General features: G+C 39.3%; 3 protein-coding genes across 3 annotated transcripts; 2 read left to right on the top strand and 1 right to left on the bottom strand.

Moving 5' to 3' along the window:
• The first annotated feature begins 1,153 nt into the window (after positions 1-1,153).
• LOC131776380 (uncharacterized) lies at positions 1,154-10,299 on the top strand. The gene is made up of 7 exons (XM_059092556.2): positions 1,154-1,244; positions 1,416-1,671; positions 2,704-2,851; positions 3,826-3,872; positions 4,775-4,857; positions 5,369-5,468; positions 6,282-10,299. The coding sequence occupies exons 2-7, from the start codon at positions 1,476-1,478 to the stop codon at positions 8,927-8,929; spliced, it is 3,222 nt and encodes a 1,073-aa protein (XP_058948539.1). The 5' UTR covers positions 1,154-1,244; positions 1,416-1,475; the 3' UTR covers positions 8,930-10,299.
• A 3,717-nt stretch (positions 10,300-14,016) lies between these two features.
• LOC131776350 (tetratricopeptide repeat protein 28-like) lies at positions 14,017-19,254 on the top strand. The gene is made up of 3 exons (XM_066168985.1): positions 14,017-16,926; positions 17,047-17,656; positions 17,765-19,254. The coding sequence occupies exons 1-3, from the start codon at positions 14,017-14,019 to the stop codon at positions 19,252-19,254; spliced, it is 5,010 nt and encodes a 1,669-aa protein (XP_066025082.1).
• A 1,994-nt stretch (positions 19,255-21,248) lies between these two features.
• On the bottom strand, positions 21,249-27,453 carry LOC131776384 (upstream stimulatory factor 1). The gene is made up of 5 exons (XM_059092560.2): positions 26,751-27,453; positions 26,552-26,642; positions 25,759-25,817; positions 24,927-25,042; positions 21,249-23,367 (listed from the first exon to the last, which is right to left on the bottom strand). Exons 1-5 carry the CDS (start codon positions 27,421-27,423, stop codon positions 23,149-23,151), a joined length of 1,158 nt encoding a protein of 385 aa, XP_058948543.1. The 5' UTR covers positions 27,424-27,453; the 3' UTR covers positions 21,249-23,148.
• Between the last annotated feature and the right edge of the window lie 341 nt (positions 27,454-27,794).

A 27,794-nucleotide genomic window follows, 5' to 3' on the forward strand; every position in this document is an offset into this window, starting at 1 on the left:
CAGAATGGTTGCAATATTACATTAACTTACAAATTTGTCGATAACTAGAAAACGAGTTGAGTAATTAAGCGAAGAAACCCGCAGAAGCTAGGAGCTTATAAAAATTTGGGTTCCTCAGACGATACAGAGATGGAGCTTGAAAACCTTGAAAACTCTGAGTTCACATTGGCTCTTCAGGGTATTTTCCTTTCTTCTGATTGGCTGTTCTGATCACTTTGGTTTTGTTTTTACGATGCGCGATCGAAAAGTGCCATTAGGTGTCTACCGTAAGAATTAAGCGTACTGACTTGGCCAGAACTCAAGCTCAGGCCTTTCCATCTGGATCTCAGCGCGCCAACCCCATGCAAGCTATTGGCTTTACAACTGTGGTCGGGGCAATAGCTTCCACGTAGTCCTTGGGGATACCTCCAAAGCGTCCAATTGATTTGCTCATTGATGCTATGCATTTTCACCGGAATCGTTTCTATAAGAAATCACCCTCTTGAATTTGCTTGTTAGAGTTGGCGGCTACGATGGAATTATCGGCTGATACACTCCCTATTAAAGAAAGTATGACACTTACATTGCGATCTATTGCAGTACGTCAACGAAGGCTTTTGAGCAATTGGATTTTGGTTTGTAATTGTCCCTCATTACGCATGCGTGATTGATTCGTCTTAGCTGGTTAATCTGACATCAATTTTCATCTTAAATAATCTACTTTCCAATTTGCGTATCCTTTAGAGTTTAGCCTGAATTTTTCTGGGCAAGTCGTATATAATCCGCCTCAAGCTTTTTCATCCTTTTCCACCTTTGATCGGTCTTTGTTTTCCATTATCTTTGGAAATACTTCTCTGTCTTTTCAAATTTATGGCTTTTCATTTCCTTTAACCAAACGATAGTTTGTAGCGCAAATTATAACCATACATGGTGACAATAATTAAGAGAAAAAACGTCCCATTATTTTCACTTACTCTAATCTACCAATGGCTTTTTTGGAGAGATGAAAGAAATCGAAAGAAAATAACGCTATGAAATTTTTCAAAATAGTAGGAGAAGGAAATTTATTTTAGCTACTCCTCCCTCCTTCCGTAGTGGAAATTTACACTCTTACTAACCTCTCCCTCCTTGGTAAAAATTGTCCGATGCGCCAATAGAAAACTTTGAACAGTAGATCCTTTCGAGAGCTTAAGAAGCGAAGAAAGAATTTACATTTCAATCAGAGTTTCTATCTTTATTCCCCACCACTGTACAGCTAAATTGTGGTAAATTTACTATTTTCTAGCCTTTCCCTCGTGTAGTTATTTTTTTATACATTCACTTTACAGATTTTAGTCAACGTCGTATTTTTTCCGTCGCTTACCTCTACAATTAGGTTTTCTCCTTGATCAGATAATCAATTTCTCCTTAACCCATCTTTTTTTTTCTTTCTTTAGCGAGGGTTTATGGCAGACCAGAAGTATGGATTTGAACGTTATTTATTTTGAATTGTCAATATGGCAAGTGTCGAGAGTTCTACAACTTTAGAGACGATTCCTGAGATCCCCAAGAACTCAAACGACAATCGTGAAGCTTCTGCTGCAATCAACAACATTCAAAATGGCGGCCATGTTGTTTCTTCAGTAACCACAACTCCAACTCAACAAAATCCTATCACGCTACTTCTTCCCACTGTACCGGCCACGCAAGTTGGTAAGTGAATGATCTATCCTTAAAAAATGCAACTATCGTTAGAAATTACCATTATTTTCATTAGAAAGGCGCTTTTTCACTAAATTTTTAAGTATGGTTCATCGTAGAGCAAAGCAGCGCTTGCCTAGTTATCAATGCAAAGTGAAGGAAAACAGCTGACTCTGACGCGAAATCATCAAATAATGATAACGCTATATTTGGTCAGGAAACAGATTCTTGTCCTATTATTTAGGTAACTTCTAGTTTGAACTCAGCAGATGCTACGAATAATTTGGCTACCAAAATAGACTTTTGTCCAATGCTGTTTGAGTGTCTTTCATTTCAGTGGATAATGTTTACTTTTTAAATCCGCCGTTGGTTTGAGCATGTTTTCAAAATTTCCAGGAGTTTTTTTCGAAAGTTTCATAATCTGATTTCAGTGAATCCACAAAATCAAAATAATTTTCCTCTGATCATTTACAGATGTTGAATTTACCAAAAAAAAATTTTATAAATGAGTAAAAATTTCAAATTCTTGTTGGTTGAAGTAATGTTGGTATGGGATTATGTGCATGTGGCTTAATGGGCCTAAAACAGAAAATTAGTTTTCTTTCTTCCACAAATTGATCAAGTAATTTGCAAGACTGGTCTATTTTAACAAAATTAAATGACAAATTTTTGTGGTGTAATATTTATTATTATCATCTTGTGTACGACTGGGCAAGTTAGGTATTAAAAAATATCTCACAATGTGTGAATCGTTTGTTCATGTGCGACTGATTACTGAAAATTTGTCACATACTTTGAGTTTACAGTGGTCTATGCCTGCCCACAGTATTAAGGGCAGAAAATATGAATACAAATTATTTTCATGTCAATGGATCTGTTTCTGCAGGTAGTGTGATCTTTCTGACATCTTGCATTGATTTGCCAATGAAATTCCCCCATTTTCATCATAATGTCCTTCCTTTTCTTTATTTTTATTGTACTTAATATGCTTTAAGTAACAAATGTATAATCACACACCTCACTTAAAATTATTCCTTTTTGTAGTGACCACAGCAAATGGCATGGTTCAAAAAAACCTTGCTATCCTTCAGAATACAACTAAGCCAATACCCGCCAGTGTATTCTCCTACAGATTTGCTTCTCCGACAAGCAACCAGACTCCTTACTATGTGTCGTCAGATATAGTGCTGAGGTAGGGAATACCGATTGTAACAAGAATTTATTTGTTATACATTTAGTACCTTACTAAAGCCTTTGTGGAGTGATATGAAGGAAAAGATACTTCTAATGAACCTAGTAGCCCAATTCTGCTAGCTTTTTTTCATTTTCCTATGGTATGAAGGGACAAGTAGTACTGTAAATCTTCCTGGAAGAAAAGCTTGTGTAAGGTGGGTTACGTTCCCTACAATCTATCAAGTTTCCTAGTTAGCTGTTATCAGTACCAGTTTACACTCCTGAGCCCAGTCATTCAAAGGAAAGATAACACTATCCAGTGGATAAGTGATAGCAAAATGCACTGCTCTATCTATTGGATAGAGATTTATCCAGTACATAGCATTATCTGTCCTTAGAAAAACTGTGTCTTACAGTAAGTTTAAAGTTTATTGACCAAGACAACAACAGAGTGCCACAGATAGGCCTCAAACCTGGCCTTCTCAACTAGGGGTCTAAATTTGATTGTAAAGTATGATCTTTCTGTTGAGGGTATTAATGAGAAGAACTGTTTAACAATCCTGGCAGAAGTCTTCATCAGAGTCTAATGAAGACTTTTTGTCAGTGCAGTGTGATATTTCTGGTTTGTATGTTCTGATTGGTCAGTGTTGCTGTGGTGCTATTGGCTGTGAAACCAAAGTGGTGCAAGACAGTCTAATCATTACCAAAAACTGTCCATCTCATTTCTAGCAGTACCTTCACTGAGGTGATTAGACTACACAATCAAATTTTACCCTTGGGTTAAAACTATCTACTGCATGTAGCTTAGAACCAACTTGGAGTTATATTTTAAGGTGCTATATTCATTTTAAACCAGCTATTTTGAAATAACAGACTGATTTTTCTTAAGTGATGAAGAAACACCCTATGAAGTTTAGTTTTTTTCGTTCCCAAACATGTCATTTTGAGTTAAAAATCTTACTGATTGTCTTTAATTTGAATCATTTTATAAAGTGGGGGCATCGCCCAGCAGACCAGGAGAAGGATTGTGCACAATGAAGGTAAAATTAAGTTTCACTTTACAGGAAGAATTGCACTGTAGACATATTAGCTCCTCTTTCCAATTCATTTTTTAACATATTTTATTAGTAAGTCTAACACATAAAAATGTTATACATGGACTCACAAGAAATTTTGTAATGAGAAATTCAAGCTCTAGAATACTCCTTTCTGCATCAATTCAAGACATTCAAGTGAACTTCTTTAAGTGCCACATGACAGGGCTCGATTCAAGTTAACTTTTTGGTCGACTAGCAAAGTTTTGCTGGTAAGATTTTTTTCCACTAGCAAACTGGTGAGACCACTAGCAAATTATTTCCTTTTGAAATGTCAATGACCATATCTGATAAAAAGATTAGAATTGATATTTTGCACAGGCTATTAATGAGCTGAAAAGTTTTATAAAAAAAGTGGTAAATGTTTGGTCTCCTTTGTCGTTGTCCTGACAACCACCACCTCTCTACTGCATGTTTGGGAGACATGGATGATTCTAACTAACAAACGTTTGCTAGTGGAAATTTTTCTCACTCGCAGATTAACAAAATCACTCGCATTTTGCCAGTTTGCAAGCTTTAATTTCAAGCCCTGCATGAGTTTTCCTTTCACTATGAAAGAACCATTTTTGCTGTGCTCTGCCAAATTTGATAATCTTTAACTCCCAGTAGCCACGAACATGCAATTTCTTCTTGTAATGTCCATGCATTATCCTGCATAGGTAATGAGAATACTAAAAAAATGAGTTAGAAGTTGTTATCTTGATCTAACACCAAATTCTTGTTATTAATTTACAAGGAAATGTTCAAAAGCTAATAGGGAGAATTAACAATCAGATCTTTGGAGTCAAAGGGTTAAGCTCTGTACATAAATGAACTTAGTTGGTACATTGCTTCTGGTTTATTTTCAGTGGAACGAAGGCGGAAAGGCAAAATAAATAACTGGATACTGAGGCTTGCAAGTGTTGTACCACAGTGCAGCTGGGGAAAGCAGGTATAAAAAAAACCAAATGAACTGAATTTGAGGAGGTCTCCAACTCAAGCATGTCAAACAGATTTCTGAAAGAAAATTACAGGCTGCAGGGGTTTTTTAAGGGCTGGGCTACAGGCAAATTGACCAGCTGTGAAGATTACTTTTTCCAGCAACGTGAGCTTTCAAAATCTTTCTGAAGAATTTAATTTCTACATTTTTTCTTTTCTAAGAAAGTGACTACCTAGGGGGAGTAAGCATCTTTGAGCTTTCTGTACAACATGTGTGGGTGTAAATCCAAATGCCTGCCCTGCTCCCAACCGCAATGAAATCCTTGAATCTTCAAGAACTTTACCTGTTCCCTGCCACCATGTCCTTCATTGAGCCCAATTAATGCCACACTTATCTAATTAAAACAAAACTTATTGCCGCCGTGTTATTTGGAATGATCCATATCATTTCTTTGAGGGCAGAAAATGCTTGCATCTTCACTTTGTATTGATAACTTTAAATAAATTAGCCTTCTTTTTTCCAGAGCAAGAACATTGTGCTCGAAAAGACAGTTGACTACATCAACGATGTCAAAACCCAACTGAAGGAGTTAAATGATTTGCAACAAAGAGAACAGAAACTTGGTAAGAAAGTTTCAATCTTCCCCTTTTTGGGAACTTTTGTGATATTACTCTGAACTATTTTATCAGGACTTTCTGATAGGTTCCTTAACGTGGGAAAAAAACATTCCAAACCTCTTTTCCTTCATCCGTGTATTTCATATTCAGTTTGTTTGCTTTTGATTGAGTGTTGAAAACAAAACCTGAAGATATCAAAATGGCCAATCAGAACATAAGAAATACTGCAAGGAGCCAATCAGAATGAAAGTTAAAACGAGCACCTTGCTTGAAGCGCGGGAAAACGCGAAAGACCAGGTTGCAACTGTTTCGCTACTGATTGGTCAAGAGGTTGGTGTGTGTTTTCTAGACCAATCACAGAAAAACATAATGCAAAACCAATGCAATGCGTAACATTTTGGACACTTAATTGACAATTTCTTCATATTTATATTCTGAAAATATTCCTTGTGAGATGTATGGTATGTAGAAGATGTGATAGCTTTGTGATTAGCGTGCTGCACTACGGGGGCAAGCCCCTGGCCAGGTTTTTGTGTTGTGATTTTGGGCAAGGCACTCTACTCCTGCAGTGCTTCTTTCCATATTGGAGTAGTAATGGGTTCGAGTGAACTGCAAGGGATTCCTGACAAAATGCGAAGGAAGGGGGGTGGGGGTGGGTAACCTGCGATTTCCTTGCACTCCATCAAGGAAGAGTGGCTGCGCAATTTCGAGTCTCTTCTTGGTACAGTTTTGGTTCTACACATGTCTACTCCTTACAAGAGGAGAGAAAGAGTCCTTTGTACTTACATGATGTTTTCTGCTCCTTTTAATGAAATTCAGCTCAAGAAAATGAACTCCTAAAAACCAGACTTGGAACGGTGACCAAGGAAAACAAACAGCTACGAGATTTGTTAAAGAAAAATGATATAGTGCTTCCTGGAAATTTTCCATCAACACCAAACGCCCTATCAGCGTCAGAAGCGGTCACATCAGGTACAGCTGATACCCCTGTGACTGTGTCCGCAGAGGCGCCAAACATAGCAGAACTGTCCACCATGGCTGGATCCAATCCATTACATGTATCAGCTCAGACAGTGACTAACTATGTAGTTCCTTCTGTTTCCACGACTACCACAGCTGTCATGAACCAGCTTCCAATAACCTCAATTGCTATTTCATGTCCGGCGAGAGAGCAATCGAGGAGAGAATCGGTGGCGTGTTTAGTGCCGTTTACCATGACAACGAACCCAATATCTTTAACAACAACAACAACGTCTGTCGTTTCCCCAATTTTGTCAACCTCTGTGGTACAAGCCTCAGCGATGTCTGTAAATGCGCAGATCAGTGGACACAACCATTATCAGCCGCTGTTAGGCCAAGTTACAACAACAAGTGTTTGCCAGCACAGTCCAAGCATTCCCACTCAACCTGCGCTGAACCACGTACAAGGAAATCTAAGTAGTTTACCGAATCCAAATCCCATTTCAAATGCCCCAGTTACGCAATTTACCACTAACTTAGGTTATCCTTTAACTCAGCAAGCTTTGCAAACTGTAAGCACTTCCTCACAAGTTTTTCAACCCCAAGCAGGATACTCCCAGCACAGTGTAGCCGCCATTATGAAAGTTGCCCTTCAGCCGGGGACATCCGTATCTCCCATTAGTGTGGTGAACGCCGTTCCTCTCGTTGCTACATCCTCAGGACACAACACCAGTGCCATCTTAAATCTTCCTCCCGCTGTGGTCAACTCAACCACTGCCGTTCCAAGCGCGATTGTGGTGCCTTCGTCGGTACCCATGGCTCTTCCAGTGTCCAACAACCTCGCGACTGCGCACTCTGGAGTCGTCAATACTGTTGAGTCACAGACTAGCAGCTTACCAACAATTTATGTCACTGCTGCTCCGCGCCAGACTGCAGCTGTCGCTAAGGTGAACAGTAAAGGAAATTCGTCACGGCTTAAAACGTCAAATGATACAAGTAAGGGGCAAACAGGAAATAAGACAAAAAAATCAGGGCCTGCGAACAAGAATCCCAAAAAATCTACCTCTTCAAGTCGAACTCAAAACGCAAAGAGAAATTCTCAAATCAAAGCCCCGTCTAATGGCGGCAAAACTGGTTCGTTTACAAATAAACGTGCAACTGAACATTTGACTGATTCAAGTGAGGCTCCCGTAGCAAAGAGAAACAACGCTTGTGGCTCTCAAGAGTCTCAGGGAAATATAAGTATTTGTCAACCCCAGCAAGAAATTATGACAATACACACTTTCAACGTGAATGCTTTAATACCAGGAATAGCGTCTCAAGCGTCTGTCCCGACTAGCACTATTGCTACAGTTGTTCCTAATAGGACAGACTGCGGTGGAATCGGTAAAACTACTAATCAGGTCTCTAGTTTGGGAATGAGTCAGAGTGTTCAGGTACCTCGTTTGTCGCACAGTATTGCCTCTTTAGCAGGGTTACCCAGGAGCATGGGGCTTTCACAAACCTCTTCAGACCTTCAACAGCATCAACACGTTCCCCAGCTTGGGTCTGCTGGCAGCCTAAGCTTCTCAGCCGAGTCGCTACTTGCTTCAAGTGAAGTCGTCTTGCCAAACATTCCTCACATAACAACCACTTCTGTCAATTCTGAAAATAACCCTAGCCATTCTAGTGGTTTAAACATGGCAATGTCATCATCGATGCACAGCACACCCAGTGATCAAAACCACACCCAAGGGTTTTCAAATTACTCTGCAGAGACGCTTATTGGCGGGAATGACCTGATGAGTGACTCGGTCATGTCACAGGAATCTCAACTTCATACTCGACCGTCCAGGACAACCTATTCAGACTTCTCCGCCGAATCTTTGATTGGCTCCAGCGATTTAAACTCGGGGCTGTCTTACGCAATAGACAATCTCATTTCTTCACGCTCGGATGCGAATTACAACAGCACCGCTATGGTGTCTGTGAACCCAAACTTGCTTCATTCTGTGAAGGCAAATGTCGGCCAAGAAACCGGTGCGAATCATTTACGAACGATGGCGAACATCGCGGATCTTGGCGAACAGAAAACAACATTGTGTAGTAGTCAACCAACGGTAATGTACAACAATCCGTTGCCAAACAGCACATACGGAATAGCAGCGACAAATTCCTCACCTCAGTTTACGTATGTACATAATAGCTCTCAGAGAAGATCTACAGACAGCGTAACGCCACAACATCAAACTGTTAATGTGACAAACAATGTCTCCGTCGCGCCATCCACTAGTTTTTTAAAACATTCCGTGGACAGTATCACATCTTCATTATATGCGGTTAGTAACGCGGGCTCAAGTTTCTCCGTGGGGTCAAATACGGTTTCTGGAAACTCGTTTCAAGGATCCGGCTCGTTCGGAGTGGAGTCTCTCACAGGAAACCAGCTTTCTTTTGGTTCGTTGCCAAACCCTTTTTCACCGACAAGACCTTTTTTCAACCATAGCTCTACTATGGGAAGTTTCGTGTGACTTCTTGTGTTCTTCGAATTTTCTTCTCAAAGGCGGACCATGTCCTATGGGCTCGTACTGCATTACCATGTGACATGACAACTCAATCACGCGTCACATATAACTCAAGAGTTGTGTGACAAATCACGTCCTCGCATTTGAGTTGTCACGCGGTAGCTACAGAGCTTTGCATAACATGAAAGCATTGCGTTTTAGAAGCAAGATAACAACGTTTTCGTTAAGGTGACCTTTGAATTTCTTGGCCATAAATGAGTTTTTCTCCGGTCATAAAGTATTTATTTACTGAATTTATGAAAGACTCCTAATTGTTTGCTAGAAATTTCTGCTTAAACAACCAGTCACTGCCTCACTTATTTTGCGTAGCGAATTACAGTAACAGGGATCTTTTTTTTTTCAAGTTTGTGATCAACTACTCAAATTATTTCTTGAAGGAGTCGTATCTTTTTTATACAGGGGTGCTATCGTTGATTTAGTTTCTCAAAAGAACACACAGTACGGGATTGTAGGATACATAGATTTGGTTTAGCTCAATCTGTGAATCCTGAAACTTTTATCCATCAAATCTAAACGAAGGAGCTTTCTATTATAAATGTCCTAAGCTTCGGATAAAAATGCAGAAAAGATTTGCCGGGATCTTTTTGTCGTTACTTTTTCCTAAAGAATGTAATTATCGTGTTTTTAGAGCATTAGGATGATATATATCGGAAATATCATTCTTATGTTTAGTTGACTAAAATATTAAGACCAGTTTTCGTGTAAAGCGAAAGGGCATTTTTTAACTAGCAAATTTCACCTTATTTAACTATAGAGTAAACGAACGGATTTAGTTCTCTATGAAATACCTAATATTAATATATTTTTAAAGAATGCTTTTCGATTGAATGTCGCCAAACCGAAACCAAAGGAATCTCAACAGCCAATCAAAGTAAGGAAAATATCACGAATAGCCAATGAGAGCTTGGGGTAAAAACAAGCAAACTGCTCGAAGCGCGGGAAAATGCGAGTGACCAAGTCGCGATTGGGTTCAGTTTTGAATCTGATTTGTTGGGAAAGCGGTACCAGTATTTTTAGACCAATCACACAATGAAATAAAGCAGAGACAAAAAAGCCCGGATTACTTTCGACATCCAATTGAAAATTGCTCTAATGCTATTTCTGTGTAGAAGGTGATGTGGTTTGTAAATAGTGTTGATTCTACTCGATGCTTGATCAGTTAAATATTTTCAGAGCTTTAAGCTTGTAGATTTTAAGTAACTCTATGCACTTGTTAAAATTGAAGTGGGTGAGCTGGTTAAAATTATTGTAGATATAAATTATTCTGGTGCTACAAGTCTCAGACGGATGATTAAAACGCATATTTTGTGAAATAACATGGTGTCTCTCAATCTTTGATTTCAAAGGGAAAGATGGTGTTTGGTTAAGTAACGATTGTAGTGGATGAGCTGAACGGGAAAAAATGGGCCCGGGGGACTTCATAACCGAGAGCAAATATTTTCCCGTCCGACCCGACCTTAATCAGTCTAAAGGCGTTTTATAATATGGTTTTTGCTCTTTCTCGTTCTCCTTTTCTTAGTTCAGCTCACATCTCACAAGGCCGCACGGGTTTTTCCGGCTTTGAGCGCACCATGGCGTACTGATGTGTAACTTTATCCCTCTAACATCCTTACATTATCCAGCAAACAGATAATGAGAATACTCAAACTTATCAAATAGAAGTTATTATCTTAATCTAACACCAAATTATCGTACTTTATTGACAAGGAGACGTGTAACAGCCAGAGAGGAGAAAAAACAATCAGATTGCCCGCGGCTGTATCACATTCATTTGGCTCGTTCGGATACATTTTAAAAATGCAACTTTATTATTACGGTTGGACTTTCCGTCAACAACGATTCGCATGAATTGGCCCCTCGGAAACAGGACTACCCGCTTTTAAAGTAGTTAAAGCTACAAACGCCGAATTGGCGTTTCATCTTGGACGGAAAACATTTCGTACTTTTTTTACGTTTCGGTGGTATGATTAGACATGGCCTACATTGTACATGCCTTTGGGTCAAGAGAATATAAGTTTATATAAGTTTATATTCTCTTGCCTTGGGTGCCTTCAAATGATTCTGCCATCGGTCTTTCCTGAGTTATGAACGGAAATCATTGATTCGTTTTCTGGTGTGGAAGGAAACTGTTTTGTTTCAATAGGGAGAGCGCTCTCCAAAGTTCCCTGACACAGACTGGAGTTAAGTTAGTGTGAGCTTTATTTAACACTGTTAACAGTGAATAAATGAAAGTAACTGCCGGGATACAATATCATTTCACCGCTAATTGTTCTTTGTTTAGAAGAAAAGAGTCTAGCGTTGCTACGTTTATCAAAACAACAACAAAGAAGACCTGTTTTTTCATCCAAGACAAGTGTATCTGAGAATGATTAAAGGCGCTGACTCATGGTAGATTGACGCAAGTTTAAGAATGTCGGTATAATATAGGTACCAAATTGTTTGGTTAGTTTCCCGTAGTTTCACATTTGAAAGCAATTACCGTGAAGTCAACATACTGGTAAGTACGAATACGAAAATTCTTTTGTAAGTCTTGCTTGACTTATGAACCATTCACACCAAAGCTTAAACATGTTTAAAGCTGTTTTGTTAAACACGGTGTAAAATTATTTTCTTTCATAGAAGCTGCTTAAACCAATGTTTGTCGACCTGAAATTTAGCATATTTAAAATACAAGTCAGTGATTATATGAATTCTAAGAAAAATTCAGCTTTTCAGTTCTCAGTGTCTGATTTTCATCTAGATACACCTGGTTTAACTGAACATATTTTTTACTGGTTTGAATGGGGTATTACTTTGCCATGAAGGCGAATTTTAGTGATATTATGCCGGTGAGTAAAGTTCTTACAGCAAGGCCTGACTGCTATTTGGTAAACTTTTGTCTCGAGTCCTTCTGGCCTCTGCCTTTTTGTACCAACATCGTAAAAGTCATTTTAAGACCACTTCTACGAAGCTTTTTCCGTCGCACGTCCTATGATGTCCCTCAACATCAAATACAAGAGTTGTTGTAATACTACCATATTGTGGTGTATTGAACTTAAACAATCTTTTCGATGCTGCCGTTTAACAGGAGGTCGCGAAACTGTTCCGAGCTTCATAAGTAGTGTTCATTCCTTATAACTCATCTTCTTTGGCTGGTGAAGTCTTTTTAAGATTTCAGTCCAGTCCAAGTTTCTGAGGAAAACGGATTTTTTTATTTATAAGGGGTAATCCTAAGCGAGCTAAAAAAGCTCAATATCGCAGTGGTGTAGCTGCACTGTGATGTTTCTAATATTGCAACCTGCTTGCAGTAATATTTCTGATGTTGCAACCTGCTTGAGACAATATTTTTTATATTGCAGTGGGCTCGCTATTAATTGCTTGGTACTGTTTCTTGCTGAGTAATTTGTGAAAATTCTTGGATGCCATTGTGTATTATTGATCTGAACTCGGAAAGGTTTTTTAGAGTAAATTAACAGACCGCATGCAAAGTATCATTCAGGGAGACGGATAGAAGCAAATGTTTTTGAATTGTGATGAGTGCACGTTGAATGTTTCTTAATTTTTTGAAAAAAAAAATCTTGGCAATATCGGTGCCGATTGATTGTAATCGTATTTCTCCGCCCATTTTCGACGACTTGCGTCAGATATACCCAACTTTCTTCGTAACTTCAATCGCACCCAAATTACGCAATTGCTTTCTAAATCTGTTTTCTCCTGAAGAAGGGAAAATGCAAAGAAAACTATTCTTAGTCGCCAGAAGGTTTAATAAACCAACAAAAGCAGCATTCTCCGACCTCTGGTTTTACGTTATGAAAATTACAGATTCGTCTTCCGAGGAGTTCCCCATGCAGCTTCCAAATAGGTTTATGTGAGCCAAGGAATGCCCTCCAACAACTTGACAAACCATAATGAATAAATAGATTGCAATATATACTTTGAGCTGCGTTTTCGTCAATTTTATGAAATTCAGTAACACCCTTCACACATGCAGATGAAATAAGAAAATTCTCCTGCCAGCTATGGAAAGTTACATCATCTTTACAAGTTCTTAACATGACCGAGTAGGGCAATGGAAAGAGATTTAAAAATTTTTACCTCTACTTTACAATACATGCTAATTTAATTGTTGGTACACCAAAACGTTGATGTCATGCAGAAGGAAAACAACATAATTTTTATAATAGATAATTACTTCGACTCAAATGTCATTGGAGAGAACGCTGTGGCTGTGAGCCTCAGTGATCATCCAGTAAACATTCACGGCAAATTAACCTAATGTATGTAAGTTACATGCGGGTTCAGGGTTCCCTGCTGAGGGAACAGCCCTTTTTTATCGCCTGGGGGGAGGGGTGGAGGATTTTTGGAATCACATGGTTTTCAGAGGAAACGGAAGGGGGTGAGTCGTTGCCAGCAGAATATAAAGAGGGAGATGTGGAAAATTGACTGCCAATTATCTGCCAATGACAGGGAAATCAAAAGAATATTACAGAGCCCTATGGGGATTGGGAAATTTTGTCGTCACAAGATCAAAATCCCCCAAACCAACCCCACCTCACCGCCAAGTGATGAATAAAGACAGGTCCTAAGGAAGAGCTGTGATTGTCATTTTCGTTGAATTTTCTGCGCGATCGGAGGCAGTCGGGAAACTAACCAAGGTATAAAACAATTTCAACGTCAAGCGTCAAGCTCTTCACCAACGTTGGACCCAAAATAGAAAAGTTTAAAGGAGATGTGTACCCGTGAAGCCATATTAACGTCCATCCGCCATTAAGAAATAAATATGTGCAATTGATGTATACCATATAGAAAAATAACGGTTTCGCGTGCGCTGATTGGCTAGTTCATTCTCTGAATGAGTACTGAGTAGTAAGATAATAATCCCAAAACTGCCTGGTATCTCTTGTGCAACCGATAATGTCTGTCACCAACTTTGAAATCAGTCGCTAATTCCTTTTACCCTTTATTTGGTTAAAGTTACAGTTTTTCTGCCAGATCGCAGCGAACAGTAAACCTTAAAGGAAGTCGCCATACCTGTTACCAGAAAAAACATTATCATGATCTGCGCGTGCTGTTTGACCTCCGAAGATTCTTCGGAAGACTCGTATACCGAGACAGCACCCGCCACTAGTATTGAAATTGACGAGAGAACCAAAGAAGGATCAGAATACGAAGAGTTAGCGATGGTGTTCTGCTCTCGTGGTGAATACGCTGAAGCTAGAGAATATTTCGAAAAAGCTCTTGCGATCAAAATTGAAATCGGCGACTCAGAAAGTACAGCTATGTACTACGTAAATTTAGGAACTGTGTGCAGGTTCATTGGAGAATACGCCGAGGCTAAAGAATATTACGAAAAAGCTCTTTCCATCGCAACTGAAATTGGCGACAAAGAAGTAGAAGCATTATGTTATCGAAACTTGGGAACTGTGTGTTTTTTCCTTCATAAATGTGTCGAGGCTAAAGAACACACTGAAAAAGCGCTTGCGATTAGAATTGAAATTGGCGATAGATCGGGTGAATCAGCAGATTACTCAAACTTAGGAATGATCCATAAGTCGCTTGAAGAATATGTCAGAGCTAAAGTATGTCTCCAAAAAGCACTTGAAATCAAAATTGAAATTGGCGACCGGAAAGGAGAAGCAACAGATTGCGGAAATCTTGGTACTGTGTTCAGCTCACTTGACGACCAAGTCAAAGCTCAGGAGTACTTTCAGAAAGCACTCGCCATTGTGGTTGAAGTTGGGGACGAATCAGGAGAAGCAACAGTTTGCGAAAACTTAAGTGCGGTGTTATATTTGCTCAGTGAATACGCCAAGGCGAAGAAATATCAAGAAAAAGCACTTGGGATCAGAATCAAAATCGGCGACAGAGAAGGTGAAGCAAGGAATTACGGAACCCTTGGAATTGTGTGTAGGTCGCTTGGTGAACTCACAAAGGCTAAAGATTATCTCGTAAAAGCAATTGCCATCAGGGTTGAAACTGGCGATAGGAGAGGAGAAGCAACAGATTACGCAAACTTAGCAACGGTGGCTTGGTCGCTCGGCGAATACGATAAAGCTAAAGAAAACATCGAACAAGCACTTGTGATCAGTACTGAAATCGGCGACAGAGAAGGGGAGTCATCATATTACGTATTCTTAGGAACTGCATGTCGGTCGCGCGGTGAATACATCAGCGCTAAAGAATTTTTCGAGAAAGGGCTTGCCCTAAGCAGGGAAATTGGAGACAAAAAAGGAGAAGCAACAAATAGCGGAAACTTAGGAGATGTATTTTTTTGGTTGGGTGAGTACGTCAAAGCTAAAGAATATCTAGAAAAATCCCTAGTGATCAGAATTGAAACTGGTGACAAAACAGGTGAAGCATCAGATTGTGGAAACCTAGGAACGGTGTTTTGGTGGCTGAAGGATTACGTCAAGGCTAAAGATTATCTTTTAAAATCAGTTGCCATCAGAATTGAAACTGGCGACAGAAGAGGAGAGGCATCAGATAACAGAAAGTTAGGAACTGTATGTAGGTCGCTTGGTGAGTACGTCGAGGCTAAAGAATTTCACGAAAAAGCCCTTTCTATTAGAACTGAAATTGGCGACAGAAATGAAAAGGCATCTGACTTCAGTGGTATTGCGGGTGCGTCAAGTAGACACTTTGAGGCCGAAGAATATTGCGACAAGCCGCTTGCGATTAAAACTGAAACTAATGGCAGAGGCGAAGAAGCATCAGATTACGAAAGCTTAGGAAATTTGAATTGCTTGCTAAATGAATTTGCCAAGGCTGAAGAATGTTTCGAAAAAGCCATTGCGATCAGAGTTGAAATCGGTGACAGAGAAGGAGAAGCGTCAAATTACGGTAACTTAGGGACTGTCTTTGAGACGCTTGGTAACTACGTCAAGGCTAAAGAATATCAAGAAAAAGCACTTGCTGTCATGATTGAAATCGGCGACAAATCAGGCGAAGCAACAGCCTACGGAAATTTGGCAACAGTGTTGTGGTCAATAAGTGACTACAAAATGGCTAAAGAATATCAAGAAAAAGCGCTTGCAATCAGAATTGAAATTGGTGACAGAAAGGGAGAAGCAGCGAGTTACGGAAACTTAGGAACAATTTTCATTTCGCTCGGTGACCAAGTGAAAGCACAGGAATATCTACAAAAAGCTGTTTCCCTAAGAATTGAAATCGGTGACAGAGAAGGAGAAGCAACAGATTACGGAAATTTAGGAACTACGTTTCAATTTCTTGGTGAATACGACAAGGCTAAAGAGTGCATGGAAAGAGCACTGGCCATTAAAATCGAAATCAGCGACAGAGCAGGCCAAGGGATAGATTACGGAAACTTAGCAACGGTGTACACCTCTCTTGGCGACTACGTCAAAGCACGAGAATATCTCCAAAAAGCCCTTGCGATCAGAATTGAAATTGGCGACAGAAAAGGAGAAGCATCAGATTATGGAAACTTAGGAACTGTGTTTCATTCGCTCGGTGAATACGCGGAGGCGAAAGAATATATAGACAAAGCACTTGCGATTAAAACTAACATTGGCGACAGGAGAGGAGAAGCATCAGATTACGGAAACCTAGGAAAGGTCTATATCTCTCTTGGCGACTACGTCAAAGCACGAGAATATCTCCAAAAAGCCCTTGCGATCAGAATTGAAATTGGCGACAGAAAAGGAGAAGCATCAGACTACGGAAACTTAGGAACTGTGTTTCATTCGCTCGGTGAATACGTGAAGGCGCAAAGATATTTAAACAAAGCACTTGCAATCAGAACTGATATTGGAGACAAGAGAGGAGAAGCATCAGATTACGAAAACTTAGGAACCGTGTTTAACTCGCTTGGTGATTACGCTAAAGCTAAAGAGTATTTCCAAAAAGCACTTGCCATCACAATTGAAATTGGAGACAGATCAGGTGAAGCAACGAGTTACGGAAACCTTGGAACCTTATTTAACTCGCTCGCTGACAACTTCAAGGCTGAACAATGTTTCGAAAAAGCAATAGCAATCAGTGTGGAAATTGGTGATAGAGGAAAAGAAGCAACATTTTACGGAAATCTCGGAGCTACTTTTAACTTGATTGGTGAAAATTTCAAGGCTAAAGAATATATCCAAAAAGCAATCGCCATGAAACTTGAAATTGGTGACAGATCAGGTGTAGCAGCAAGTTACGGAAACTTAGCAGTCATGTTTAGCTCGCTCGGTCAGTACGTCAAGGCTATAGAATATCAAGAAAAAGCACTTGCCATCAGAATTGAAATCGGCGACAGAAATGGAGAAGCGTTTTCTTACGGAAACTTAGGAACTGTGTTTAGCTCACTTGGAGAACACACCAAGGCCAAAGAATATCACGAAAAGGCACTTGCCATCAGAACTAAAATTGGCCACAGAGCAGGTGAAGCAACAGATTACGGAAACTTAGGAACAGTGTTTCACTCGCTCGGGGAATACGTTAAGGCCATAGAATATCAAGAGAAAGCACTTGCCATCAGAAGTGAAATTGGCGACAGGAAAGGAGAGGCATTTTGTTACGGAAACTTGGGAACTGTGTACCACTCGCTTGGCGACATACTCAAAGCACAAGATTATTGCAAGAATGCGCTCGCCATCAGAATTGAAATTGGTGACAGAGAAGGGCAAACAGCAGATTATATAAATCTAGGAAACATTTTTAGATCGCTCGGTGATTTTAAAGTTTCGGAAGAATGTTTGGAAAAGGGATTGTCCATATCCAGAGATGTTGGATGTAGTAGAGCTGAGATGAAAATCCACCTTGGATATGCACTGCTTCAACTTTCTCAAGACAGACTCCAAGATTCGCTTCTTTCTCTCCATCAATGTATTGAAAAATATGAAATGTTGCGTGGGCATCTTGGAATGAATGATCAGCTTAAAACATCGATTTTGGAGGTTAGTGGTGCAATTCCTTACGCGATGTTCAGCGTGTTGCTTTCAGTCAACGGAAATCCTCGCGATGCGCTTTATGTTGAAGAGCTGGGGCGAGCGAGAGGCCTGGCAGAATTGATGGCAGAAAAGTACTCTGTTGAAACGCACACGTCCGCTGATCGACAGTCGTGGTCTGGAATTGAAAACATTATGAGAGAAGAAACAAACTGTGCCTGTCTGTACATTTCCTATTTTCAAAATTTTGTGCATCTGTGGGTCTTGAAAGCAAGTGGAGCCATTCATTTCAAAAGAGTATCAGCCGACAAGGTCTTTCTTCAGTTGGGATTTGCCGCAGGCTTGACTGTCAGTCAATTTTTAGTTAATTCGAGTTTCAGACAGATTGGTGTTTTGCCAGCTAAAGATTGCGAAGATCGATCCTTGAATGTCGGTGAGCCACAATCAATTTCATTTAAGCAAGAGAACTCCACAGCATTACGACTTATGGAGGAAGAGGACGAAAATTTCACAGAAGAAAATACCAGTTTGTCATTATGCTACAAAATCTTTGTCGCCCCAGTGGTTGACTTACTCGAGGAGCCTGAAGTCATCATTGTACCTCACAGAAGCTTATACAAAGTTCCATTTGCTGCCCTGAGTATAGAGGGAACATTTCTGTCGGAAACTCATAGAATCCGTACAATTCCCTCATTGACGACACTGAAACTAATTCAAGACAGTCCGGTGCACTATCATAGTCAGACTAATGCACTGGTTGTGGGTGATCCCAAAGTTGGCTGGGTCATGTTCAAGGGAGGTATTCAGTACATCACCTCATTACCTAATGCAAGGAAAGAAGCAGAGATGATTGGACGACTGATGGGCGTAAAGCCTTTATTAGGAGAGCAAGCGACGAAGCAGGCGGTAATCGAGAAGATAACATCAGTGAGCCTAATACATTTTGCTGCACATGGCGATGCTGAAAGAGGAGAAATCGCCCTTTCCCCAATTCGTACTCCTGACAGCCCTGATATCACCCCACAAGAAGAAGATTACCTGTTAACGATGGCTGAGATATCACAAGTTAAAGTTAGAGCTAAACTGGTTGTACTCAGTTGCTGTCACAGTGGAAGTGGACAGATCAAAGCCGAGGGAATAATCGGAATTGCTCGGGCGTTCTTAGGATCCGGTGCTCGGTCGGTGTTGGTTGCATTATGGGCCATATCAGACACAGCAACAGAACAGCTCATGAATCGTTTCTATGAACATCTTGCTCGTGGAGATAGCGCCAGTGAATGTCTTTACCAGGCCATGAAGTGGATGAGAAACAACGGCTATACCAATGTCTCTGATTGGGCTCCATTCATATTGATTGGAGATGACATCATGTTTGATTTTGGAAAATTAAGCTTGGAAAAGTAAGCCATTGTTTTCTGTTGCACGACTAAAAATAGGATTTTCATACGTTAATCCTCGTCTTTTCTATGAAGAGACAGTTTTCATTGGATACTTTTATGTAGTTGTTTTAGTACAGGACTGTCAAGACACGCCGGGGTCCAGTGGAACTGTGGATCGAGGGGGTCTGAGTTCGAGCCCTGGCCGGGTCCTTGTGCGACCTAGCAAGGGATATATATATATATATCAACGAACCTTTAAAAAAATCTGAAGAAAGTGGACCACATCCAATTCAGGGATGTAAAAACGCCCCTAGTCGCTAGATAATAAACAAGAAAAAACTCAGGGGTTGTGACTCAATTGGGTGGTATTCCCGCTTTGCTTTAACAGTTACAATGTCCTTACTACTGCTACGCGACAAATCTTGACATCTTGATGAAAATCTGTTTCAGGAAAGAGAACCTCACCAATGGAGAACAAGAAGGGAAAACAGACCAAGCAAACTAGGAAACTTTCCTGCTGTTTCAATGACTGATATCTCTGTTTCCGTCGATAAGATGAACAAATCTGGCCCCGGTAATTGTCGAGATATACAAACACTGATGATGGGTCCCAATAGGTTGTCCTCTTGTCAAACGATAATGAGCTTTGTCATGAAGTGATTTTTTTCGTCCAGTTTACCTTAAAGTTCCACAACAATTCGTCACTAATCCAGATTTTTTAGGCCGATCGATGTAGTCAAACTTTCAGCTTTACCAGGTCAGAGTAAAGACATTTAAGATAAGTTTCCGACTCGAATTTAACTTTTCAAAAACAATTTATAATTCCATAGAATTTTTAAGAAGAGATTCTTTTTTCAAAGAAACGAGTTTGGGTGTGTTTAGACTAGGATTCTATTGGCTTCACATGGATGTACAGCCCCTTTTACCCGTTGCAATTCGTTTCAGTTTGGGTTCAGTGACACTAAATAAAAGTTTTACATTTCTGTCAGTGTGTGAAACACAAACTTTATCATGCTGCCAAATGAGAGTCAAACTTTGATGCAGGTGATCGAAAAATGCTGTAAAAAAAATAAAGTGCAAAGAGGCCCTCTGTTATTAGCACTGCGGCACGTGCGTTTCTTCTTCTCTGAAGGCAAAGCAAGCCGGGGAAGGTCTGTAAGGGGCATTGCGCACTAATAACCCAAACCCCCTGTAGATCCCTGCCGGCTCACTTTTGCTCAAAGCCTCAAACTTTCTCGCGTGCAAGAAAACGAAAACGAACTCTAAAACTCTACAAACGAAACAACTCTAAAAAAACAACTCTAACAACTCTAAAACGAAACTCAAAAACGAGTATAAAATATTTTGAAATAAATCTTCTTTAAAATGGACACCCAGTTCCAGGGGGGGAGCATCTCGTTTATTGCGGTCCATAAGAATAAATCGGTTACGATATAATACTGAGAAAGATAAATACTCCTACAGTTTGCATCAGAGAACGCGATAAGAAAAAGGGAAGTGTGAGAGATGCCTTCGAATGGTTTCTGCAGAACTGGCAATCTCTGAATCAGTAAAACGAATCCCACAGGACTTCCCACAACTAAAACCATTAACATATCACTTACGCGTAATTTCCTTCCATAAATACTACCTAAAACATACTTTTATAACATTCAGAAACATTACAAGATACATATACTGTAACGCTAATAATGACGATTTTCTCGCAGGCTATCAAACAAAGTTATGCCTTCATTAAAAGGTACTGTTGTCCTGTGTAAGTGTTTGCCAAGTGGGAGGGGGGAGGAGTGGGAGCTGGGAAATGTTTTTGCCCATCACGGAGAATTTTGCTTGTGACGTCTCTCGCGGGTTTTTTCCAAAAAACAATTCATCATCGCTCTTTTTTCTCCCCCTCTCATTGTCAGCGCATCCAGCGATGGAAGAGAAGAGAAATAATTCTGGTTTTTCTCTTGGAACACAGGCTCGGAACCTAAAATTTAGTAGCAGTTGTTTTCAAGTACATCAAACAGAACCATATAGATTACTTTTGAACTTTTTATTTATATACTGTCACAGTACAATGTTTACTCTTTCAGTTTACTTCCTAAATCTATATGATATTATTCGTCTACAGAGCTTCTCTCAAAACAAATTCAGGAGGTTTGAGATTAAATTAACCCTTTAACTCCCGTGACTGACCAAGACAGAATTTCTCCTTATTATATCTATACAATATCACACAGACAAGTGATGAGAATAAAGAAAAATATCAATTATGGGATTACTAATTGATTCAATACCAAATTCTCCAAACTAGTATAATGAGAATCATTTGGCAGACAGTAAGGAGAATTACCAGTGAGATCTTGGGAGTTAAAGAGTTAAGACAAAAACCATTTGGTTAAAAATCCAAGAGTTTACTCCTTTTTACCATCACCTTTAACAAAAAGGTACTCAAGTTTTTTTTATTTGTTGTGACCTGAAAAATTATAGTTCAAAGTGGTTTAAAGTAGCCACAAAATATGTGTGGTAGAAAAATACCACACTGAAATATTAAACCAAAAAAGAAACCAATGCCAAATTTTCTTAAACTGAAAATAACCAAGACAAACCTCTAGACTTTGAGGCACAGTTGTCGTGACACTGGACAGAGTATTTTAAAATGCAGGCAGTGTGGCACAGAGATAGAAAGCCAAACATTTTTTCTGTTACCAGTCACACACAATAAGAAAATTTTGCTTCAGAGATCTGCATACAATCTTAAACAGCACAGTTCTAGTTGCTGAAATCTCACAATGACAACTTCCATTTTGCTAAAAAAGGCACTGACTGAGGGCATTTGAACTTCTAAAATGCAATTCAAAATTTAACAATCAAGTGACAGCATATTTCTAACAGCAATGCACTGCATTAATATATTCCCCTGTAGCACAAGTTCCTCGAGTTTTTAATTATGAATAGACCTCTCTTTATACATCATGACTTTCTACAACTGCACACATTTACATTAAATAATAACAAACCTACCCTTATCATAACAATGTATGTTGCAAAGTACCTTGTGTTACATGAAATTTTTGGCAAAGTAAAACTTTTGGAAACCTGATATTTCACAAGGTAATAGTCATGACTTAAGAATGAGTTGTTTTAGTCTTTGCAATTTCACAATAAGGAACCAATTACCCTCCAAAGGCAATTGAGCCTAAATCAAATATTAGAAAACAAACGAACAAACAGAAAATAATTCTACAGTATTGAGACTGACATTCTCCTGCTAACTGACAAATCTGTACCAAATTCATGCAATACAATTCTACTGCTGTGAAATATAACATGGCATACCTGACAAAATAATTATGATAGCTCTTTCTGAAACAAGCACTGCTCCTAAAACTATTTCTTTAGTAGTGACTGAGTAAGGAATTCAAATCCTTATTATAGGGGCATTGTGAGATTGCTGTCAAATGACTTGCTTATATACAGGGTGATGACCACTAAATTGAAAAAAGTACACACCTTTACTGCCAAACTCCATGGAGATTGGGATTAATTCTTCATTAACCCTTAACACCCTAACATCAGAATCAAATTCTCCACACTGTTCTTTAGACACTTCCTATGGTACTTACATGGAGAATTTGTCTAACAATAAAAAGCCTCTTAAATTTGCCCTCATTTCCTTTACTCTCATGCCCCTGTTTTTTAATCAGGGGTAAGACTGTTGGGAGAAATTAGAGATGCTTATCACTCTTAGGGTTTAAAGGATTAATTGCCCATTGCCCAATCAAACTATAGCTCTGGAAATATGCTCAAACTCAAACTCTTATTGTCTTTTATGCAGTGTAGTTTTGTGTCACCTGATGAGCTTTTTTTCTTGAACCAAACTGAATCCCATAAATAATACTGGTTCCCATTGAACTCAGAGTTTCACAGTCATTTTCTATACAGCCTGCCCGGTGGTTGCTAGTTCAGTCCCATTTTGCTGAAGCTGTGCTCTTAGCAGGGCATTCTCTTGTCGAAGTTCTTCAACTTGTTGTCGTAAGAGCTCTGTGTCTATTGTAAACCTTTCTGCATCTTTAATAGCTTCTGCCATTCGTGCATTGTGTCCTTTCAGCTCATTGATATAGTCCACTGTCTTTGACAAAATGCCCCCTTTACTCTGCCAAAGGAACATGAAAAAATATCACTGCATTTTCTCCATATATCTGATTAAGTAGTTCTTCCCTTTGCCTGTTACTACATAAACTGTTGCCTGTCCTACAATCAAGGCAACACCTTCTTAATGATTAAGCCGTCTATTCCTATTACCTGTTTGCTGATTACTCTAATTAAAGTGTGAGGAGAACTAGTATATTGATCATGTCTAAGATCTTATACTTTTGTTAAATTTCCCCACATTTTTTGGTACCAATTTATTTTCCTGGGTAAATAAAGGCTATCCTTAGAGTATAGTTTGTTTACCAAGAACAAAAAACAGGAAATTTAGAAAGGCTTAACCTTGGACTTATGATACACCCTTTTCAAAGTCCACATTAAGTGACCAAAACAGTTACCAGGCAAAAAAAACAAAAAACAGAAAAATAATTTCTTGGTGCAATATCACATGAAAAAATGTAACACCAAAAACAATGCTTGTCTTTTAAGTTAACAGTATGGCTAGCATTTATCTATTTTTTTTTCCAGCAAGAATCAATGAATTGAGTGCTAAGAAGAAAGAGGCAATGTATTGAAGGAAAAACAACACAAAATATACTCCCAATAATATTCATCACTGTTCAGCAAGCAGGTAATGAGAACCCCCAGACATACTGGGTAGGAGTAGTTATCTTGATCAAAGACCAAATTCTTGTAATACATTTACAAGGAAATATAAAGCAGCTAGAAGAGAGAATTGGGAATCAAGCCATGAGAGCAAAATACTCAGTTGCTGTCAAAGACTCAAAGTCCACCAATAATTGTCATAAAAATCACTTTGAAGCATAAAAAAATCCTGAGACTTGTGTTGTTCTCTAATTCAGTTTTTTTTCTGATACATCTGAACTATCATTTTCTAGAGAGAAAGTCAATTTCAGTATTTCTCACTTGAAGGTGCAAAATGCTGAATAGACTCTCAAGGGTGCACTAAATTTCCAACTTCAAATATCAAAGCAACAAATAGATTTAATCAAAACCAAGTTATTCTCTCAAAAAACATCTAAAAGAGTACATCAGAGAAGATTTCCAGTTGATATTATTTCATTATGGATGTCAATAACAGACAAAACAAAGACTTCCCAAATTCCTCATTTGATTTTGCTTGAGACTGACAACCAAGACAACACCACCCCCCCCTCCCAAAAAAAAAATTGTTGTCAGAGACAAAATCTAACTTAGGCAGGAGAGTACAAGTAATTCTTAACTTCTGTGATTGTGTAAGCAAGGTTGTCTATGACATTTCTACATTGCAAGCTTCCATACATGATAAGGATCAAGTTAATAAATTTTGCTAAACTTCTCCCTAATTCTGTGATTCTTTCCTCATGATGCTATAATACTCTGACTCTGTTTGAATGAAAGGGCAACACCTGGCACAAATAAAAAAAAATGGACGGCTCTCTATGATTGGCCTTTTCATGCAAAGGAATGTTGTTAGCTTGGGGAAGTGTTACCTGACATCCCACAGAATGGCTACAGAGAAGACTATATGGCAAATACAGAAGTAAAATCAGAACTACTTACAATATTCTGTGCTCCACCAGCCTGGCCAGCTTTTGCCTGCTCAGTGCAACATTCTGGTACAACCTTAGCAAGTTTGTTGATCCATGAGTTTATTTTGTCTCTACGACGACGTTCCACTAAAGTGGGATGATAATGATTGCATTGAAATTAAAAAAAAGGAATTGTAATTTTGAACCACTTGTTTTTTTGATAACTTAGTAGTAGAAAAGTAGGCAGCTTAAACCATGTGGTTAAGTCATATGGATGTCATGTGTGCTACTCTCACACCTCTTAGAGTACAAGGAGAACACATGATCAAAAAAAGAAAAAATCCAAGCAAATTTATAGTGGCTAGTGCCTGTTAAAATACTGACCTAACACTGCTTATCTTAACCACTTCCACCAGCACCTTAAGACCGATGAACTCAGAGTCCACCACATTTACTTAACTTGACAAATTGTCACTTAACACACCTAATAGTTGTCATTTTTCAAAACTGAAGATTGTGTCTTCTTTTATCATTTTCAAGTCACGTATGACAATCCGTAGTAATTTAAAATCCTGGAGATCAGTCAACGTCTACACCTATCTTTGATTTACTAAACAACGGCTTTTTCCATAAAACTTTCTAAGATTATTTTCAATTGGTAACACCACTTTCAGAAAAAGAATTTTAACAAAACTTCGATCGGAAATCGTGTGAATATATCTACATTGAGAGAAAGTGGTTTTAAATAATTGCGGTGTTGAGATACTCTAAAGTTCCGTCTAAATAACGATATATTAAACATAATGTTTCCCTGCCATCGTATTTCAAAACAACTTTCAAAAATTTGAGGTTAATCAATTTACCTTCGTTATGCGTCGCCCGCCTCTTTTCGTCCCTGGCAGTACGCGGAGCATCCAACTTCCTGTTAAGAGCAACAGAGTTACTTAAAACATACACAACCTCCATCTTGAAACCTTTATCACTCCGTTCGAGGGTGGAAAATATGAATCAAACCTTCGTTCGCCTGGTTTTTACTGCTTTGAACGAGGGAGAAAGCTAAGGAAATCGAACATGACCGTCACATGATTGAAGAATATCATGTGACACGCAAACTATCATGTGTTCAGAAACACATGACTCAAAGCCGCTCAATTCAAAAACTAATGCAAATTCCAAACACACTACAAACTTTATTCGACAGAAGTACACTTACTGATTATCTCTAAGGATGTTTAAGCGATTTTTGCGAGTGCGAACGGTTTCGAATAGACGAATCAAGTAGACTCATAACAACAGCTATCGATGATTCGAATCATGTTACATCGCCGAGGTTTAATGTGAGGCTTTCCGATTTGAGAAATCGACTTTGAAGCAACAACCGTAAAAATAAACCACCTAAACAATGTTCACTGATGTTTCGGGAGGGAACTTAAGATTTCAAACTAAAAGCTGTTAAAGAAAAATATCCGGTTTAAGCAAAATCAACCAAACTTCAGTGAAGAAACGAAGGTAGAGATAATAAATTTCCTTATAAATAAAAGATTATCCAGAAAAGACGAGCAAATACTACAGTCAACATATCATCTTATATACGAGTTATAGATTTCTTGTCAAACAATTTTCCCTCTCCTATAAACACCATTGCTTTTCACTCACGTGGATATTTTGTGAGTCATAGCCGGGGCTATGTTCCGTTGGGTTCCGCCTGGCATAACATCTTGTGGAGACATCATCACGTAAAAACCACCTATGGTATAGTAGAGTAAGATCTCTTGAATTCATACTTCAAACGTTAAAATCAAATCGCAGCAGTGTTATGATCGACGATTTGAATTAAATGAGGGAATGTGCCCACCTGTAGCAGTACCGACAGTGGTGATAGTCTGCGCTTCGGCCATTGTAATTGGTATTTGGGAAGGCGAAGATGGTTGAGTAAGCGACACGGGAATGTTTCGCACTGTGTAAGCGCTTGTTCCATCTAAAGCATCGTTTGCACCGGCTTGAACCACTGTGGCTGTTGTGGCACCGTCAGCCGCCTGAAAATACGTAAATCTAGCCCCATCTGCGGCACCTTCAGCCTCCACAGTATGAGTAGGGGAAGAGCCATTACTAAATGGGCTTTGGATAACAGTTTGTACTTGGGGAGCGAAAGCAGCCGTGGCGGCATCTACTCGTTCGCCAGAAGGATCGGCGGCTTGAACCTGAACGACTCGAATTGGCTGTGTCCCTCCGTTAAATCCCGTAGTTTGTACACCAGTAGCGTCTGTTCTGTATTGGAACTGAAGGGTGCCTGGATCACCGAAAGCAGCGTTCGCTTGTTGTCCTACAAGAGCAGCTGCCGTTTGCTCTTCGGAAACAGTCGATACTGTCACTGTCACTGTTTCTGGCTCCGGCACTTGTGTTGGATCGGTGGTTTTGGGATCTTGTAATGGTGAATTTTTCTCTGGATCCAAAGACCCGTCGAGCATGTCCAGAGTTGGAGAACTGGAGTGCGGAGTCGTGGTCATGGGGTCAAACAAACTGGTCATGTGAACAAGAAGAGAGAAGCGACGAAACTGACCACGAGGACAACGAACATCACATGATAAGGTACGTCATCGCGGCTTCCTTTCCAGCGCCCTTTTTCGTTACCGTTGGAAACCGTCCATCAAAAGTGCAGGGTCAGGTCAATCACGTGTACTAACATGTGAAAAAAGCACGTGATTTTGGTAGATTCGTTGCTTTTCCTTTCAAAAAGGCTCAGTTGAAAGAGTTCAATTAATTTTTTTTTCGATTTTTCTGTGATCATTCACGTGGAAAAAAATTAAAAAAAAAACAGTTGCGGTGTTCTCATATCCCGAGAAACCCCGAGATAAGCTGAAATTTAAGTACTAAAAAGAGTCTACGAAATAAAAGCAGA

This window comes from Pocillopora verrucosa, chromosome 6, assembly GCF_036669915.1.
Source record: "Pocillopora verrucosa isolate sample1 chromosome 6, ASM3666991v2, whole genome shotgun sequence".
Taxonomy (NCBI): Eukaryota; Metazoa; Cnidaria; class Anthozoa; order Scleractinia; family Pocilloporidae; genus Pocillopora; species Pocillopora verrucosa.